General features: G+C 44.2%; 1 protein-coding gene across 1 annotated transcript in view; it reads left to right on the top strand.

Moving 5' to 3' along the window:
- The window catches only part of PREB (prolactin regulatory element binding), a 74,892-nt gene that overhangs the window by 9,706 nt on the left and 43,727 nt on the right, over positions 1-21,459 (top strand). The window contains exon 2 of the mRNA XM_085613259.1: positions 15,660-15,861. Within this exon, the coding sequence (XP_085469385.1) occupies positions 15,660-15,861 (202 nt within the window). The remainder of the gene's footprint in view (positions 1-15,659; positions 15,862-21,459) is intronic.

Below are 21,459 nucleotides of genomic sequence, written 5' to 3'. Positions count from 1 at the left end.
TCACCAACTTGAATATTTTGTTTGACAGGTCTCTTGCATATAGTTTGAAATCAGTGCCATTTCCAATGAATCCTCTTAATAGTAGAAGCTTTTGGCCAGACTGCCCCATATTTTCTTTTAATATATGTAGTCCCCTAAATTGGTGGCCATTCTTTTATTCGTCTTACTGTGCTTTGAGCTCACCCTTATTTTCAGGTTGGCTAAACTGTCTCTATAATGAGAGCTTCTTTGTCTGTTGTAACCTGTATTTGCAAGGTTGGGTTCCCTGTTTATGATAGAGCAGGAGTAACTAACGAGTAGCCTGTGAGTTACTAGTAGCTCGCAAGCACTCTTGAACTAACACTCAAAGGTGAAGACGAGCCCAGTACTTTATTCAGAGGTTCTGTGCATATTAAAGAAGGCAGTACTACTCGGTGCATGAACCATAGACTGACAACCAGCCAAACTAAAGGTAGGGGCTCATAACACTCTTACACACACTGTCTGCCAGTGGGGTATACTGCATGACCATCTGTCGCCACTCTTCATCTAGCTAAGTCACAAGGAGAGTAGGCATGCAGTAGGCCCTGCTCTGTCGTTCACACCATGTGTGTGAACAGTAAGACACGAAAGAATGCCAGCAGTGGCCTGCACAGTAACCTGGGCTGATTCCCTGAAGTGTGGGGCTGCAGGAACCAGAGTGAGAATATGCTGGTTGGATGCAAGATTAGATCAATAGCTGAGGCAATTAAGAGCCTTGTGTGCATTCATCTTATGTATGCATGCGTGCACAGTTATGTACATCTGTGACATTGTGCAACTCTCTAATAAATAGTGTCACTCCCTGGAAGCTGTGCCTGGTGTCCAGGACTACAGAAAGTATATGCTACCCTCATCGCACAATGTTCATCTTTGGCTCAATTGTGTACATTCATGGCATAATCTGGCAGTGGTATAATAATTGCTATCCTTCAGAGACTTTTGGGCATTCTTGATCTAGTTAGGGCATTCCAGCAGCCAACATTGACATATATTTAAAGCATTACTCGACTACTTTTAACTATCCTTGACGTAATAGTGGCCGCCCCTTACTTAATAATGACCATGATTACTATATGGTTTACATCCTGGCCATTGTGGTGTCCAGCCTTGTCATAGAGATTATTCTGGTGTAATGGTGGGCCTCATTGGCATTTTAAAGGCATCTCTGATGTTCTGGTGAGCATCCTTGGCTAATGAGGGTATTACCTGGTATTTGAGGAAAAAACTGTCCATGTGAAGTATTTGTACATGGGCATGTATGAAGTTGAAGTTTGGGGACTGTACATGTCCTAGAAATGAAAACTCGGCAAAAAGATCTAGACAGATGTCTAGAAAAACAAATGCACTACAAGTGCCCAAGTGGGGCGTAATCGTATTCAAACATGAAAGAATAACTTGAATGTGACGTTTGTATCAATAGAAAATGAACAATTGCTTACAAAGACAACACAATATAGAACATTGAATACATTGACATAGATAATTCTCCACACCAAAAACAAGTGTTCATCAATGGAACTGCGTCCATGTATCTTTTTAATTCGATCAATGAAGATAAAAAAGCTTGACAGAACGTTGCTTATTCTCAGCAAAAGTCTGTACTTCCGATTTCACATGTCAAATCCCAATGCATTTCGGGCTTTAAATTCAGCCCTTCATCAGGGGAATCTATAAGAACGGACAATATTTGTATCAATTAACACAAAAACATCAAGGATTATCATAATCAACACATGTACAATTAAGCTGCTCAAGGAAAGGCAGGGTTCTAGGGAATAGCATTATGGTCTTTGCAACAGAAGCGAAATACCACCACCACAGAAGTTGTGAAAAGGAACAGGAAAGCAAAAACACTATAATCCAAAATTGTGAACTGTTTGTAGAAAACAATATGTGCTCTAAAGAGGAACAAATCGTACCTTGATATACTACGATGAGTAAGACACAGTTAAAGAATCGAAAACGAAGGACTGAGTGTGTCTGTGCAACTCCTGAAGTTACGCTGCAAGAAATGAAAACGAAACCTCAAAACGTCGTCCCAAGTGGATAACCACCGACCAAACCAGTGTAAAACCACTTACCAGCACTATGTCTCAATATCGGGTAAAGTATCCGAGTAAGCCTCCATTTACTGCCACATGTAACAACACGCGACAAGTTTAGAACTGCGGTTGCAGTAATGATCAGCGTTCTAACTATAAAAATAACAAAACCCAAATATCAGGATTCTGGTCTCACAAAAACTCACTGAAGTTAAAGTTTTTCAAATAAATAAAAACCGCTTACCCAATCCAACTGTAGTCCACTCAAACCAACCACCAACACTGGCTTCTGAAAAGCTATCCGTGTTAGCGTGTTTAATACCGAACTGGTCATAGAAACAGGACTAGCGAATGAACTATTCTAATACAATGACAAGAAGCCGCCATCTTTGAAAATTCCACCAAAACTACAAGCAAATGCTATTAGAAATGCTATTAAAAACTCATTTCACCCAAAATAAAAGGAAGGAAAAAAGAAGGAAAAAAGAAACGGAAGAGGAAAAACCACTGATGCAGCAAACCTATAATGCTTTACAAAAGTCAGGGTAATATTAAAAAATAAAATCAACACTATGCATGAATAATCATTGATAGATGTACAATACAGCCCCCTAGGGGGAATTTTAGAGAAAACAAGCCAATTCAAACTTGTCATTGAGCCCCTTAGGCAAGAGGCTTTGCATAAACCAGATCCAGTAAGCTTCACGCTGTAGCAAAAACTTTGTGGTATCCCTGTCAGGACGTACTGTTACTTTCTCTAAAATACCAAAACGTAGTTGAGCTATGGAATGCTTTTTTTCTGTCCAATGAACTGCGAGTGGTGAACTTGTGGTTTTTGTACGAATTCTGCTCTTATGTTCGGTAATTCGAACACGTATTGACCTTTCAGTTTTCCCAACATAGTGAAGCTCGCATGGACACTTAATGAAATAAATAACATGATGACTATTGCAATTAGCATCAAAATTAAGAATGATCTTTTTGCCTGTCCATGGATGTGTTACATATCTGCCAGTAATGGCGTTGTGACAATGCGAACAATTCATACAAGTTGTCATGCCTTTGAACAACGTGTTGGGTTTAACTGTGGTCTGATTAAGGATCTCTTTTATGTTGTATGATCTTTTGTACGCAAATAGCGGTGGCTCAGTGAAGAGATTTTGGAAATCAGGTTTGTTTTGAAGTAGGTCCCATCGTTGTAGGATACTTTTTTTAATGAAATTGGAGTTACTAGAGAAAGTGGATACAAATACTTCTCGACTAGGAGAAGCCGGTTTGTCTTGCTTAAGTAGAAGTGATTCACGACTCTTCATCATTGCTCGGCTTACAGCCTCATTCACCACTTTGGGGGGGTAACCCCTGGCTAGAAATTTGTTTTTGAATTCATGCATGGTCTGCACGCTTGACTCAGGGTCAGAAGAAATGCGTCTGATTCTTAACAGTTGAGAAAAAGGTAGATGTCTTTTTAGAGACCAAGGATGAAAACTCTGATAATGCAATGCATTATTACGGTCAGTTTGTTTCTTATACACCGCAGTCTTAATGTTAGTGCCCATCCTCGTTAGAATGACATCAAGATATGAAATGCTTTGAGGATCAATTGAATATGTAAATTGAATTCTAGGGTTAATCACATTGAGCTGATGTATACATGACACCAAATCATTTTGGGACCCCTGCCATACAACTAAAATATCATCAATGTATCGACGATCCAAAATAAGCTTAGATGACCACAATATGTTGGATAGAATGTGCTCTGTCTCAAATTTAAGCATAAAAATGTTGGCATAACTAGGTGCCCCAGAAAAGCCCATAGACGTGCCATTGGCTTGAAGAAAAAAATCGCCCTTCCACTGAAAATAACTGTGGAATAAACAAAAGTGTAAAAGTTCGAGTAAAAACACTTTGTTGGCTCTGATGGAATCCTGCTTCAATAAGGACCATTCAACAGCTTCGATACCCTCACAGTGAGGAATCGAAGTGTACAATGACACAACGTCAATGGTACACAAAAAAACTTCAGCTGAATGCGGTAAACTAATACCAGCAATGATGTTCAATAAATGCGTGGTATCCTGCAAGTATGATGGACTGGACTGCACGATTGGTTGAAAAAAAGTGTCTAGGTACCGTCCTAGTGGATCATGAATTGACCCACACCCGGAGACTATCGGTCTCAACGGGGGGTCGTTGACATTCTTATGGATCTTGGGTAGCATGTACAGAGAAGGTCTACGCGGAAATCTCGTGTACAGAAATTCCCTAGTCTGTATTGTACATCTATCAATGATTATTCATGCATTGTGTTGATTTTATTTTTTAATATTACCCTGACTTTTGTAAAGCATTATAGGTTTGCTGCATCAGTGGTTTTTCCTCTTCCGTTTCTTTTTTCCTTCCTTTTATTTTGGGTGAAATGAGTTTTTAATGGCATTTCTAATAGCATTTGCTTGTAGTTTTGGTGGAATTTTCAAAGATGGCGGCTTCTTGTCATTGTATTAGAATAGTTCATTCGCTAGTCCTGTTTCTATGACCAGTTCGGTATTAAACACGCTAACACGGATAGCTTTTCAGAAGCCAGTGTTGGTGGTTGGTTTGCGTGGACTACAGTTGGATTGGGTAAGCGGTTTTTATTTATTTGAAAAACTTTAACTTCAGTGAGTTTTTGTGAGACCAGAATCCTGATATTTGGGTTTTGTTATTTTTATAGTTAGAACGCTGATCATTACTGCAACCGCAGTTCTAAACTTGTCGCGTGTTGTTACATGTGGCAGTAAATGGAGGCTTACTCGGATACTTTACCCGATATTGAGACATAGTGCTGGTAAGTGGTTTTACACTGGTTTGGTCGGTGGTTATCCACTTGGGACGACGTTTTGAGGTTTCGTTTTCATTTCTTGCAGCGTAACTTCAGGAGTTGCACAGACACACTCAGTCCTTCGTTTTCGATTCTTTAACTGTGTCTTACTCATCGTAGTATATCAAGGTACGATTTGTTCCTCTTTAGAGCACATATTGTTTTCTACAAACAGTTCACAATTTTGGATTATAGTGTTTTTGCTTTCCTGTTCCTTTTCACAACTTCTGTGGTGGTGGTATTTCGCTTCTGTTGCAAAAACCATAATGCTATTCCCTAGAACCCTGCCTTTCCTTGAGCAGCTTAATTGTACATGTGTTGATTATGATAATCCTTGATGTTTTTGTGTTAATTGATACAAATATTGTCCGTTCTTATAGATCCCCCTGATGAAGGGCTGAATTTAAAGCCCGAAATGCATTGGGATTTGACATGTGAAATCGGAAGTACAGACTTTTGCTGAGAATAAGCAACGTTCTGTCAAGCTTTTTTATCTTCATTGATCGAATTAAAAAGATACATGGACGCAGTTCCATTGATGAACACTTGTTTTTGGTGTGGAGAATTATCTATGTAAATGTATTCAATGTTCTATATTGTGTTGTCTTTGTAAGCAATTGTTCATTTTCTATTGATACAAACGTCACATTCAAGTTATTCTTTCATGTTTGAATACGATTACGGCCCACTTGGGCACTTGTAGTGCATTTGTTTTTCTAGACATCTGTCTAGATCTTTTTGCCGTGTTGTTCTACAAAGGTGGCTGGCAGTGCCACTTCTCAGGTGCACACAAAATCAGTTGAATTATTGATTATTCTTGATTAAGATTGAGGCAATAGTTTGAGTTTGGTTTAATTGAGTGCATACCTAGCTGCTTTTGTATATCTAGAAATGAAAACTGACATTTTGAAGACAAAAATGATCTTTTTTCCAACAACAAAAAAATTTGGGCGAAAATTGAGTCCGTTTGCCCAAAACGGAAAAGAGTATTTGGTAAAAATAAAAGTTTTGAAAATACTGATGGGAGACAAAAGGTAGCAATTCCACACTACATTTAAAGTTGATAATTGAATGATAACTCCAGTCCAGTTGGAGAGATTGTCCTTTTTAGGTCTCACCTGACCCAGTGCTTGCGCTGATCTGGCAGAGACTTTAAGTAAGGAGGGCTTCAAAAAATGCTACCGCAGGCTACAACTTGCAATGCATGTGCGCGCGCTTGAGCAGAGGCGCCATATGGCGTCATTACTGCTGTGCGCGCACCACTCGCGCACATGCACTGCAAGCTGTGGCCATCATCGCGATCACTTTCGCTTTCAGAGTGATCGCAATCCCTTTCGCTTTTATGGCAGCGCGGCATTACTTTTACTGCCGAGCGGCCAATGCTTGTTATTAACAGGCCATAGGTCTCGTGCTAATGCTCGTTCGGCTGAATTTCACGCAAGATGTTTTCTAAATTATCTCACTGCTTTCAGTAGTTAAACTGCTACAGTCAGTGCAGGAAAGGCCCCTCCTTGCATGCATGTGCCCTCTAGTTTGTGTTTGCAGCGCTGACCCTCCTCAAGGGCTGCTCGTGACAAGACAGATGCTTACACCTGTGTGGCTCCATCTACACTTTGGCTGGCTCCTGGCCTATTGTACAACCCATCTACCTCAGCCAATGGTGTGTCTGCACCGGGTTCCGTGCTTACATCTGAGGCTCTTGGTTGATTGTGCCTGCTTGCAAACTCGGACTTTCCAAATAGATCACTCACAGGACTTCTGCCAATTACGCCAATTGTGCATATTGTGCCAATTGTGCATAGCCTGGCTGCCCCACTATAATGGCAATATACATGCCAAGTGTAATGTAGATTTTCCTAATAAGTTATGACGGAAAGTCTTAATTTTATTAAAGACACGGAGGCGAGTATTATGCTTTCTTTTCTTGCATTTATTCCAATAGCAGCAAGATAAGAAAAAAACTACACTCCCCAGAAGGCTGTAGGAGAAAACTACTGGCCAATGGGGAGACCAATAACGTAAAATAAACCAATCCGGTCAGGCCAACCATATAAGGACCTATCTGACCGCAAGCAGTCCTCTTTTCTTGTGCGAGTTAGAAAGAAGACGAAAACAAAGGAACTAAAAATAACAGTAGGTAAACAGTCAATATCCAGGTAAACAGTTCTTGAGTGAGGAACACCATGGACGAAACATCCTGAGGAAACCAATATGGCAGACAGATGGATGTCGACGTCAAGGACTCCGGTGAGGTAGGACCAGACTCACGAGGAAGGCGGTGGTAATGCTGGAGTACCTAGGGGGGGAGAAACAGAACAAATTAGAGCTGTTGTGGAGGGATAATACTCGCCTCCGTGTCTTTAATAAAATTAAGACTTTCCGTCATAACTTATTAGGAAAATCTACATTTTATGGCAAGACCGGAGGCTCCTATTATGCTAGTTCAAAGCATATCAACAACCAGAAAAGAAGCAGTAATCACAGGTTTACAATAGAAGGTCTTGAAAACATTATCATTAGACCAATCTGCTGACTTAAGGATATCTTCTAGGCGTGAGCCCGACCAAAAGGCTTTAGAAGCCATGGCACCCCTGGTAGAATGAGCACCAAACACCGAAGCATCAATGCCCGCAAGAGACATGATCCAACGGACCCAACGGGCCAGAGTAGCAGCAGAAACAGGAAGGTGAGGTTTGCGGAAAGAAATGAGCAGTTGGGTATGGGAAGAAGTCCTAAAGTCAGCAGATTTTTGTTCATAGGCTTTTAAGCAGCGACCCACACATAATTTCGGTTGAGCTGGAAAGTAAGGATAAAACACTGACTGTAAATTTGTTTTTGTGCGTCTCTGCACCTGAAACAACACTCCAGTAGGAGAAAACTGCCTTGAAGAAAGGTCTAAAGCCCTAACATCAGAAACACGTTTAATGGAGACTAAACACAACAACATAGTAAGTTTTGCAGATAACATTTTCAGGGATAGGGCAGCATTATCAGGCCAATCCATAAACAATTTAAGAACCAAATTAACATCCCATAAGGAAGAATACTTAGCCAACGGAGGTTTGGAAAAACGGATTCCTCTTAACAAACGGCAAACCAGCGGATGAGAGCCAACCGGCTTATTGTCAATGGGACGATGATTAAGTGAAATAGCTGATCTGTACAGGTTCACCGTGCGATAGGACTTGCCAGCGCTGGCCTCCGAGGCCAGAAAATTAACCACAAAAGTCACAGAAGCTGAAAAGGGATCGATAGACCGTTCCAGACACCAGCTTGACCAAAGAGACCAAGCGGATTTGTATGCTCTGGAAGTACCGGGAGCCCAGGCCCGGCTGATAAAGATTGAAGCTTCCTGAGAAAGGAGTTGGTCAGTAGAGAGAGGCCGGAGAGCTTCCAGGCCGAAAGAGTCAGAGACCGATCCAGAATGAGGGAGTGAGGGGAACCTCGAGGGTCCATAAGAAGGTCCGTGGAATGAGGGAGAAGGACCGGAAAGTCCACTGCTAGTTCCAAGAGAGAAGGAAACCATATCTGGGATTGCCAAAAGGGCACTATCATGACTAGAGACGTTTGCTGGCGTCGAATCTGGGAAAGAACCCTGTTGATCATAAGAAAGGGAGGAAAAGGGTAATTGAGATGAAGTGACCAATCCTGAAAGAACGCATCGGTCGCTAAAGCTAGCGGATCCGGGCGCCAGCTGTAAAAACGAGGTAACTGGGAATTGAGGCGGGATGCAAACAGGTCGATGAAGAAAGGACCCCACTTGAGAGAGAGAGAATGAAACACGGAGGGAAGTAATCTCCAATCGCTGGAATCCCGGAGATACCGAGAGTGCCAATCCGCGACGGAATTGAGATCGCCGGGGAGATACTCGGCTTGGAGGGAGAGATTGTGGGAGAGACAGTAATGCCATAGACTCTTGGCGAGTTCCGCAAGGGGTTTGGATCTTGTGCCACCGAGATGGTTGATGTAACGGACCGCAGAAACATTGTCCATCCTGAGAACAATAGAACAACTTACCTTGTTTTTTGCGAGACTGCGGATTGCAAAGGAGCCGGCAAGCATCTCTAAACAGTTGATGTGCAATGACGACTCCTCTAGAGACCATGTACCTCCAGTCGAGATTGGTCCACAACGGGCGCCCCAACCCGCCAGGCTGGCATCTGATTCTAATACAAGATCTGGGGCCGTGGCGAAGATAGTCCTTCCGTTCCACGCATCTAAATGGTCTATCCACCATTGCAGTTCGGACCGCGAATCTCGGTCTAGGAGGATAAGATCTGAGTAAGCCAGCCCTGACGTAGATGTCGTATTTTTAGGCGCTGAAGGGCCCGATAATGAAGAGGACCTGGGAAGATGGCTTGAATGGAGGCGGAGAGAAGCCCCACGATCCTTGCGAGGGAGCGAAGGGAGATTTGGGAGAGAGAAAGAACTTGAGAAATTTCTGAACGGATAGCTGCGATCTTTTCGGTAGGGAGAAAGAGAGACGCTGAGGGAGACTCCACGCGAAACCCCAGGAACTCTACAATTTGAGAGGGAATCAACATAGATTTCTCTGGATTGATCAGAAAACCGAGATCGAGCAAAAGGGATTGGGTCACCTGAAGGTCCCGCAAGAGACCTGGTTTGCTCGCATTCATCAGAAGAATATCGTCCAGATAGATGATCCGGCAAATTCCCAAAGCTCGAAGATAAGCCACCACAGGTTTCATGAGTTTGGTGAAACACCAAGGGGCCGAAGAAAGCCCGAAGGGGAGCGAACAAAACCGATAAGTGACGCCCAGCCATTGAAACTGGAGGAACTTGGAATGCGAGGGATGGATAGGGACTGTCAGATATGCATCTTGAAGGTCCAGCCGGACCAACCAATCGCTGGTTCGCAGAGTGTTGCGCAAGTGAATAATGGTTTCCATTTTGAAATGTCTGTAAACAACAAACTGATTAAAAACTTTGAGATTGATAACAGGACGCATCTTTTTGTTCTTTTTGCGAACCAGAAACAAGGTGCTGAGAAAAACCCGAGGGGTCGAATGGGAGTCTTTGGATAGCTTTCTTTGCCAACAGGGAAAGAATCTCTTGAGAGATCAAGCGCGACACGTCGGCGGAAAAAACCAGAGGAGGAGGCAAAGTAACCTGGAAAGGAGGAGCGTAAAACTCTGAGATAGCCTTGGACGGAACTGAGAACCCAAGGGTCTGAGGTTTAAGTTTGCCATTTGCTTAGAAAAAGAGCTAAACACCCTCCCAAGGCAGGGCCAGAAGACAGGCTTACCTTGTTGGGAGAAGTTGGAGTTGTTGTTGTTGCCTCTGTGGCCCCTCTGTCCACGACCCCGGAAGCCACGGCCACCCTGGGGGTAGAACTGAGGCTTGTACTCTTGAAATCTGGCGTTGGAGGCGCCTCTGGAACCTTGGTAGGTGGAAGAGCGGCTCCTGCCTCTGCCGGCCCTGCCAAAAACCCGAGGTGCAAAAACTTTTTTGATGGAAAGTTGGGCCTTGTCAAGAGAGGCGAAAGTGGAAACAAATTTAGACAGGTCCAAAGAATCACCAAAGAGTAAACCGTCCGCTTTGAGTCCAGGATCCTGAGAAGCCAGATTGGCTAACTTAGGGTCTAACTTAATTAGGAGACCTTTGCGCCTTTCATGCGTAATGGCGGCATTGGCATTGCCCAATAAACAAAAAGTACGTTGGGCCCAAAGTGAAACCTCTTCAGGATTTAGCACCAACTCTTCAGAGCGCGCCGACTCTGCCAGATCCAGAATGCGGGCAAGGGGGCCCACCATATCCAAGAGTTTGTCCTGACAAGAGGACCATGCTCTGTCCACCCCCTTACGAGGGTCCTTACCGAACTTCGAGAAGAAGGTGAGGAGCGGTTGGTCAATAGCGGGAGTGACCGTAATGTTGGAGGCCAAAGAAGGTTTGGGGCATTCAGATTTTAATTTTGCTCTGACTGATTTATCCAGAGGTTGACGCAGTTTGGAAGATATATACTCTCCCACATGGGGAATGGGAAACCATTCCGTAGAATTCGGATGTCTAATCAAAGCAGGATCAAACATGGGCATTCCCTCTGAGTCCAGGATAGGTTCGGACTCAAAGGGTGATAACTTCTGCTTCTTAGGCGAAGAATCGCCAACACCAAAAAGATCAAAAAGGGTGTCTTCATCTGTGTCACACAAATCATCATCATCCGTATCCTGGATGGTATTTATGACCAGCTTCTTAGGAACCTCCACATTCTTAAGCTTGGCTTTACTTTTGCCAAATGTCAAAGTAGTCCCCTCCTTTGACTGAGGCCTGGGAGGAATAGCATCCTCAATCTTGCGCGAGGAAACCTCGCTAACCACATGTGACACTTTTTGGGGTAAAATAGTGGAAGGAACCAGCTTACGTTTTCTGCTTTCCCCCGCAGACTGGGCCAAAGCTTTGGTCATTATACGAATTAAAGAATTTTCCATGGTCTTTGACACTCTCTGCATGGAGTGTTCAACTGCAGTCTCCACAGAAGAATTAAGAAAGTTGCTTAAATCTGATTTGAAATTAGTATTTTCCTCATTGTCAAGCTCAGGAGAGCTGGGAACATCCATTTGGGCAGAACAACAAAGGGGCGTGTATAAATGAGTTTGCCGGTGAAAATATGAGCTTCAAAAGGAGGGGTGACCAAGAATCATTCAGTCGAGCGCTGAGGAGACCGTAAACACGAAGCCAAAATGCAGGGAAAGGCAGCGCTGACAAGCGTCACAGAAACGAGGCGTTCTGAGGCAGCGAGCGAGCGAGCGACGAAAGCCGGTAAATGTAAACAAAGCGCGCGCGCTAGCAGACGCGCTGAATCCAAAAGCCGAGGGGAAATTCACACGCACTCAGACGACTACGAAGCCGTAACTATAGAAACCTAGCGCATGAAACAATGCGAATAAAAGCGACAAATACACAATAAATATGCCCAAATACACTGTAAACACAGAATTTGAAAAGGAGAATAAGAGAATTCGACTTATTTGACTGCAAGCAGCAAGAAAAGGACTGCTTGCGGTCAGATAGGTCCTTATATGGTTGGCCTGACCGGATTGGTTTATTTTACGTTATTGGTCTCCCCATTGGCCAGTAGTTTTCTCCTACAGCCTTCTGAGGAGTGTAGTTTTTTTCTTATCTTGCTGCTATTGGAATAAATGCAAGAAAAGAAAGCATAATAGGAGCCTCCGGTCTTGCCATAAAATTAAATGCTATTGCAGGCACCCTCCTAGCACACCCCTCCTCCTCCTGGCTGCAAGTCCCATGCTGCGCTGAACCATGCAGTTAAGCACTGTTCATTCTCATCATTCAATGGCAACAGCTGTGCATTGACTGCAGTGCAGCCACTAGACAAAATCGTGATGGCTTCAGATTCCATGCTTAAAACCTTCCTTGCGTTCGCCGCACTGAGTGCCCTCTGCCTCTTCTTTTGTTGCCTATCTTTCTGTACTACTGTGAAAACAACCTGTTGGCTTGCCATGAGCTGTTTCGGATCCTTTCTGCCACGTATCCACAGGGTGTCATCCCCAGCAGCCATCTCATGAACCAATCCTGGGTATGGATGTCTCCTTCTGCTCTGGCTAGCTCAACCACCGCAAACACAAAGAGATGATGGACAGAGCGCTGAAACTTCAGACACTCACCCGCAGTCACTATTAGATCAGGGTTAAAGACATTTTTGTTCTTCTGCTCACTCCGCCACCCCAGTTCAGATTCAGCCATATGCAAATCAGTCTTGATCCTATTCCTCATGGGAACTGTCCAGCCTCAACTGCCAGGCCAGATCCTCCCTGGACAAGAAACAAGCATCCTAGGACCGGTTTTAGGGTAACACCCCTCATCAGCCAGGCAAACTTGAATCCAGGTGGGAGGCTCGGTGGGCCCAGTATCTGAAGCTCGCAGTGTGCCTCCTCTTCTTCACTTCCTTGCAGGCTTCCATGCCCTAGTAATCAGGCAGTGTAAGTATGAGATCAATCTTGCTATGTGATTGCAATGGCGAGCTCCTGGTATCACGGTGTACAGTGGCTCGCAGTTTTAGGGGTAGTTTTGCTCCCAAGACGAGAAGCCTGCGGTGACGTCTCTGGTGCTGCTGAGTCGCTGTCATGACCGCCTTCTTTTTCTTGAGGGATTCTAGATGCCAGCCCTACTGTTCTGTGGCATTATGTCTTTCCTTGACGCATCCTCCAGGTACGCTTCCTTCTTCCTGCTGCTCCTTGTGTGCCCCCGCAGCGGTCGCTCACAGCGCCTCACAGTAGGTTGGTGTTCCTTGCTCCCAGTTTGTCACCAGTCATCCTCTGTTGAAGTTGGCTGACAGTGCCCCAACCAACATCTTATTGTTCCCGAAATGCCTAAGCCTCAATTATTCAGTCCTTTGACCGGCTGGCTGGCCCAGACCCACTTCCAATGCTGCCAACCAATAGTGTGGGCTTTATTACATGCCCTTCAGCCTGCGATGGACTTCATGGCACCTACTGCTTCCCGCCCTGAAATTTCTCCCTCTCCTAAAAGTCTGGCCCGTCACCAGTAAGTGGGGGTGGGAGAGGGTCCAGCACCTCAAGCTCCAACTCTGCTGCCTGCACAACAGTATTGCACTGGCCTGGGCCCTCCAGTGAATTAGAATCAGTCTCCATATGGCAGACAGTCCAAGCAAGGCCTCTGCTCCTTCTAATCTTCATGTTGTGCAACATTTCTGTACATTCATTTGGACAACTGGTTGATTCATTGTCTCTGTATAATGTGTATTTGGCATAAAACACTCTTACACCCTGCACTGGGATGAAAAGCAAGCACTATAAAAACAATAGTAAGTGATATTTATATTGTGTAACTTCTCACAAAACAGATCTAGATATGTATTCACAGCTCTTGGTACACAGGTTAAGAAAAAGAAATTAGATGAGCCTCCAAACCATAGTTTCTCTTACGCACATGAAGTGACAATAAGCTAGAGTGCCTTTGCTTCTTTCCATTACACTGGCATCCCAGGATTAGTCTATTGACTTGCCCGGTTCTAGAGGGTGGGCCAGGTCTTACCGAGATAGCCCCGTGGCCAATTCACAAAATAAGCAACAAAAAAATTAGAAATAAAAAAAAAAAAAGCCTCTCCGCTGCTCTTTTTCTTAATGAAAGATATATAAAATATCACAGGCCTGGAGGCTCGCAATCAAAGCCTAACTATGCAACGTTCATCTATAACGCCTAATCCTTTGGCTACTTCAAGTGCCTGGGGACAGCCACAACCACGACCACACACAACCACACACACAACCACACACACACACAACCACACACACACACACAACCACAAACACACACAACCACAAACACACACAACCACAAACACACACACACCAACACACACAACCACACACACAACCACACACACAACTACAAGCACACACAAACACACACAACCACACACAACCACAAACACACACACAACCACACACACACACCCCCCAGCCCCCCCCACACACACAACCACACACACACACACAAACACACACACACAACCACAACTACACACACAACCACAACTACACACAACCACACACAAAACCAACCACAACCACTTACACACAACCACACACACACAGAACCACACAACCACACACAACCACATGCACACACACCCACAACCACACACACACAACCACACACACAAAACCACACACAACCACATACACACAACCACACACATACACAAACACGCAACCACAAGCACACACAACTACATACACGACCACAACTACACACACAACCACAAGCACACACAACTACACACACAACCACACACACACACACACACACACACACAAACACACCCCCCACCCCTCCACACACAACCACACACATGCACACAACCACACACATGCACACAACCACAAGCACACACAACCACAAGCACACACAACCACAAGCACAACCACACACACAACCACAACCACACACAATACCACACACAACCACAAGCACACACAACTACACACACAACCACACACAACCACACCTACACCCACAAGCACACACACAACCACAAGCACACACACAACCACACCCACCCACAATCACGCACACACCACACCAACCACACACGTGCCCCCACACACACCTCCCCACACACACAACCACAATCACGCACACAACCACACACACAACACACAAACACACACAACCACACCCCCTCAACCACACCCAAGACCACAAGCACACAGCCACAAGCACACACCCACACACACCCACACACAACCAACCACACCCACAACCACACACACACAACAGTTGCATAACTAAATACTTATAAGGTCCCAAAAGCGAGACCTATTGGCTATGCCAATGCTTGTTACCTGATGTCACATGCTGCTCTGGCTGGTATTTAATTCTTCAGATGGACGCATTTAATATTGATAATCATTTTCCTGGCATTTCTGCTGGTAACCTCATCTGAGATGCTTAGGTGGTGACTATTTATACTCCTGCTTAGGGTGGTCTTAGTGTAATGTTAATATATGTGGTCACTAGTTTAAATTGATAACATTTGGTAGTAGCTCAGGAGGACTTTCCTTAAGTACAAATAGACATTGCTGCAGAAAACATTGAAGAGCCCTGAGGTAGAGCCACATTGAAAAATTGTGTTTGTACTCTGATGAAGCCTTCTTTGAGACAGACCAAGAACAGGCTACAGTAATTCATGGAGTTGCCTCGTTTTTATGGTGTCTTCTCTTTCTCCTCAGCACTTCCTGCGTTTGGAGCAGATTAATGGCAAACTGAGTGCCTCCCTTCTCCACTCGCATGACACAGAGACTCGGGCTCCCATGAACATGTCCCTGGCTGATAATGTCATGGCAGTGGGACAGGATGCCAGATGTCACCTCCTCAAGTTCACGATTCAGAAGACAGAGGAGAAAAAAGTTCAAAACGGGCCAGAAAAGGCTGGTAAGACCGATTTATCTTTTGATTTGCAACTTTCCGAATTGGAAGCAGTCGGCAGTATCAAGGCTTATTATACAAATGTTCTTTGATTATGAGAAGTCCTCAAATGGATCTTATTTTCCAAAGCGGTAATGTCAATGATTTCTTGGTTTTGCTGACTCTTGCTGTCCATGGTCATGAGAATGTCTCTGGTCAAACTAGTGCCCGTTTAATCTGTAGCTAAGATATCCATACTTCTGACTCGATCGCCACCTTTATGTTTTCTTTTTTGTCACAGACTGCACCATCACACTTAGGTTTCCCGGATCTGAATAAGGGCAAACACTAACTGTCATTTCCACCCTTTTAAGTTATGTTCCCCACTGTGCGTGAATTCCAAAGGCCTTTTAAGTGAGATCTGTGGTATTGTGCAACACTGGTGTACATCAAAACTTTGCTTTGGCCTTCAGAGTGGTAATTTTCAATCAGTAAAGTGTTGATCCTTATAGGTATAGGGACTCCAAAGCCTCGACCCAAAAACATAAACTGACAAGTGTATGTGTTTTTGTTTGTTCATCCGGGGAAAGCGTCCACCAAAAGGCACCCATTTTTTTAAATTCAGTGCTTTGTTGCTGTACTTCCAACAGTGGGCATGGCTACAGCAGAATGGCATGCACATTAAGGTATTAAACTGAAAGTTACAAAACTGTCGTTACTTCCAACATAATGTTCAATAAATAGCTTGTATCTTTCTGCAATTTACCACGCCCTCTACTGTAGCCAACTCATTAGCATCTGGAAAACAAGCATTGGCCTAGGCAATAGGTCTCGCCTTTGGGACCTTATAAGTGTTTAGCCAGAGCTATAGGCTTTGTCAATGTCTTTAAGCTATGTTTTAGAGCAGTGTGGTTGCTGTGCGGCATGTTGAAAAGTTGTAATAAAAGAGTATTATAAGCATTTTGCTACCTTGTATATAACCACAAAGACATTATGTACAACTGAACGACCCAATTAAAAAAAGAATTAACATACAAAATGTATTTTTTTTTGTCCCTGCAATTTCTTCCTGCCTGTTCTAATGCTTGTTTGTTATTGCTTTTTTTGGGGGGGAGGGGGAGACATAAACAACAGGAGAGTGGAGGTTCAGAAATAGTACCTGAATTGCAACATGAGCAGCGGACGGACACTAGGGGAGATCCAACAGATGCCAGATTCCGAGGGCAGACTGAGGTGGTGCCGAGTGATGCTGTGGTGGCGCCGAGTGATGCTGTGGTGGCGCCGAGTGATGCTGTGGTGGCGCTGAGTGATGCTGTGGTGGCGCTGAGTGATGCTGTGGTGGCGCTGAGTGATGCTGTGGTGGCGCTGAGTGATGCTGTGGTGGCGCTGAGTGATGCTGTGGTGGCGCTGGCGCTGAGTGATGCTGTGGTGGCGCTGGCGCTGAGTGATGCTGTGGTGACCCTGAGTGATGCTGTGGTAACCCTGAGTGACGCTGAGGTGGCGCTGAGTGATGCTGTGGTTGTGCAGAATCACTCTGAAGTGGTGGTGCTGCGCTCTTTAAATTAATATGGCATATACATATGAAGTATTAGGCTGAAATATTTTCTGATAAATGGCATATGTGAGAAGAAAGGATTAAAAACAAAAATCGAATTTTCCAAGGGCCTGATTATAAGTTGGCTGGTACTGGTGGAGTGCAAACTCTGCATGTGAAATGTGTGCTCACATGCAGTGACACTGTGCCGGTATGAGTTAAACCACAGGCTGGGGAATAACTGTGGACCCGGTATTATTAGGCATAAAACCACATGGAATTCCGGATTCCCTGGGGTTTGACGCACCCTTTAACCAGCTGCTCTGAGAAGGTGGTGCAGGTGTGTGGCAGATTCTGTTGGAGGTGAGGGTGAAGTGAGTGCGAGAGGGGAGTAGAGAATAAGGGAGGGAAGAGGCAGATACTCCTGGTGGGGGTCAAAAAATGCTACCCTTCAAGAACTTTGGCTGCTCTTGCAGCTAAAGCCTCCTGTGGTGTTACCGGACGTAATTGCCACCTGGTAAAATCAGTTCCGGTATTCCCACACCGTGGAAAACTAGATGTGACAACACCACCCCACTCGTGATTGGATACAGCAAAATTCTAACGGTAATTCCGTTCTTCCTGACTGGTAGTCTGTCCTTAAGAAGAGTACTTGAAAGCACAGACGTAGTATTAATCTAAGCTTCCGTTGCATTATGTCAATATTCCATTTCTCAAAGCACTATAATACAAGCATTTGCAATGCAATAGTTCTCGCTTTGACCTATTGGTATTGTAAATGACACTGCCTTTTATAATTACAGGTGTATTTTTAAACGCATAAATAAGTAGCATTGTCATTTACAATGCCAATTGGTCAAAGTCTAGCAAATGCGAGACCTATTGCATTGCAAATGCTTGTTTAGGCTGTCTCTGTTATGTCCTGCTGCTGGCAGGAGCTGAAACAGTGGTTCATTGGCCATTCGAATGTCTGTGGTTTGGAATCCCATAGATTCTTTCGCAGTGGAACATAATGCATGCAGCCTACCGTGAGAGAGATAGCCTGGCACTGGCCAGGGAGTATTTGGATGCCCAGATAATCCAGAGAAGCGAGCTTCAGCCAGGCTTCGTTTACGCAGCCAACCTGTGTTTAATGTTGCATTTTGTGAATACCACTGAAGTGTTTTTTCTCATTCAATTCATCCTACCAGTAACCATGTTAAGTTGCAAAATTCCACAAAACTACTGTAACACCCAGAGGGCAATATCTGACAGAAGCACAATGCGCCATAAAGAACTCACGCAGAGGGGGCACTTGAAAGGAACCTATCTATCTGTGCGATGAAAGGCGGGGAGATATAGCCTCAGTGATAAAATAGGATCTGCTTGAAATACAGTAGCCTTGAACAGCAGCGCTTGAGAAAGTAGGGTTTTTTCAAAGGAAACAGATAAAGATTCTTTCGAACATAAAACTAAAAACTGTTTCACTGAAAACAGATAAGGAGGAATCCCCACCCGAGCCTTCTCGGCTAACCATCTCGCGGAAGATTGACAGATGAGTGTTTTAATCCTGTCAGTAGCGATCGTTTGATCTGGGGCTCATTCACGTACACGTGTAAGGATGGCGAGTACAGAAAGGGCGTCATCATGACAAATCTGCAGTAGAAAGAGGCTCGGCAGACCTCAATACTGATATGATTAAAATACATGAAACTAGTAACTATATATACTTCGCGGAATTTAGCTCAAGTACTGGTTTTGGAAAATTCTTTGAGATTTCAAGGAGAACACAATGGACAATAGAAAAGTATTTTGGTAGCAGTGGAAAATTTGAAATGATGCACCCGCCCCTACAGAATGTGATATAGGGTCTCTGACTCTCCCACATCGCACAGATATCAATAGGCCGTGCTCTGAATGGGGCCGCAGAACGGTTGGGGCACGCCCTAGGTATGTCATAGAGGCTGCAGGGACTTTTGTTATGCACCTGTCTGGACAGCAATACAATTACCCAAAAAAATGAAGGGTTCTTGTTATTTTCTCTTAATTTAATTTAAAGCATGCTACATGTGTTAAACAGTCTGCAGTTAGCATTCGGGCATCATACAACTACCCTAACCGATCATTGCTTAGTGCTGATGCCTGACACTAGAAAAATAAAACTCTCCACATAAGTGAGGCAGCTGCAGTGTGTTTGATTGGAGTGCGCAACAGCTCAAGTGAAGGACAGATTAATTTCTCTTAAGTTTACAGTGAAATGAAGGGCGTGTAAATGTAGTGATTGAAAATATTGGCTACAGCTTTTTAAGGAGCCGGTGAATGCACCCTAGAGCTGCAACGGTGCCCATCAATGGAGAGTTGGGGAAGTGTTTCACTTAAAAAAACAAGCATTGGCCGCGAACAGTGCTGAAAGGACTCCCATAATTACGGCATGCTTGGCCGCGCGCAAAAGTGAAAGCAGCGCGACAGGGGAGGGGAGGGGCGTGAAAGTGATTGGATGCGCTCTGTGGTAATCACGCGAGTGGTGCGCGCGCAGCAGTGATCGCGCTGGAAGGGAGGCAGATGGCGGCTGCGCGCATGCACGCTCGCGTGAACGCAAGCGCTAGGCTGGCTGTGTCAGTACTTTGGAAACCCGTATACTAAATGTCTCTCCGAGCAGCGCATGCGCTGGCTCAGGCGAGACCTAAAGCTAGATACAGCAGTCTGTAACCAGACATGAAAAAAGGACTAGCAAAGGACTTTGTGTTGTTTGCACGCTATAGACTTGCTGTAAGAGTATCTCTACATTGTCAATAAAGCCTGTTATATTCTGTGTTATCATTCCAAAATCCAATTCTTCCTTATCGCCTAAACCTCTCTGTATGAAGGTGCAACCATTGAATTCTATCGGGTAGCTATAGTGTCATATCATGTCTAACTTTAGAATGGCGTTGGGTAGCCAGTTTTCTCTGTGTAGTGGAGCACACACTTCTAGGTGGTTGGTATTTCCCTATCGGCTTCTGAAGTTAAGGTAGGCCTGTCTCCTATACAATTTGTGTCACAGAAACAATCTGTAAACTGACTCATTTGTATACAGGAAGTCCTTTAAGGCCGCACATGGACGGTGCAACATTATCCCTTACAGTTGAACATGACTTCTTGGCTATGGCCCATTTACAGCTCTATCAACAGATGCCCTCAAAGCTGCTGTGTTGTTTATTGCCTCGTCCACCCTTCTTAACAAAAGTGCAGTGACCACGTTGTGACGAAGGGCTGGATCTGGGAGTTTGTAAAAAGAAAAAAAAGGTGAGATCTGTACTAGAGTTCGTTTGGGACTATCAGAACTGGCCAGATAAAGGGGATTTCTTTAGTATTGTTGCAGTCTACGTTTAGTATCCATCTTCGCTCCATGTAATGTTAGATCTCTAACTTCCTTTTAATGAAAAGTGAATGACTATGACTGTAGATTGTGAACCAGCAAAACTGTCTGAAAGCAGTTTTGTGACTCGTACACAGATTTTTTTTTTTTTTTTTACTTAGTTCTTGATATAGTTCGAACCTTTCCACAGAAAAGTTGTCGTAGTGCTTTAAAGAGACAGTGGGGATAATTTTAATGCAATCTGAGGAAGTGATAGACTTCAAACATAGTTCCTCATTCAATGTGCCCGGAGATTCGATGAGGCTCGTTATCAGCAGTTTCAGTATGAAAGGTGTCATCCTAAATCAGCAGATCCTGTTCATTTTACCGGACATTTAGTGGGTATTACAAGGTGTAGTTCCCTGATGTTACCCTCACATCTAGCCATACCTTCAGATTACACCTAGTAATGCCCAGTAAGGAGTTACTGATTCTTTTGGTATTGGTAACTCAGAGATGATAATTCCAGGTCCTGTACCAGGGCTCGCTGGATGATGCATCTGGTAGGTGTGTAAAGCTAACAATTTATCATAATCCAGAATTTTAGACAAAATACTAAAAATAGAGTCACAGTTCTTCGAAAAATAAGTCAGCCAGAGTTAGCAGTAGCAAATTGTCAGATACTGGAAATGCTAAGAGAGGATGAGATTATCAAATTGATGGGTTTTGCCACAGAAAGGGCATTGCCACAGAAAGCACATTCCAAATTCCTTCC

Source organism: Triturus cristatus, chromosome 6 (assembly GCF_964204655.1).
Source record: "Triturus cristatus chromosome 6, aTriCri1.1, whole genome shotgun sequence".
Lineage (NCBI taxonomy): Eukaryota > Metazoa > Chordata > Amphibia > Caudata > Salamandridae > Triturus > Triturus cristatus.
The sequence above is the reverse complement of the archived record's forward strand: the minus strand, read 5'-3'. Positions and strand labels throughout refer to the sequence as shown.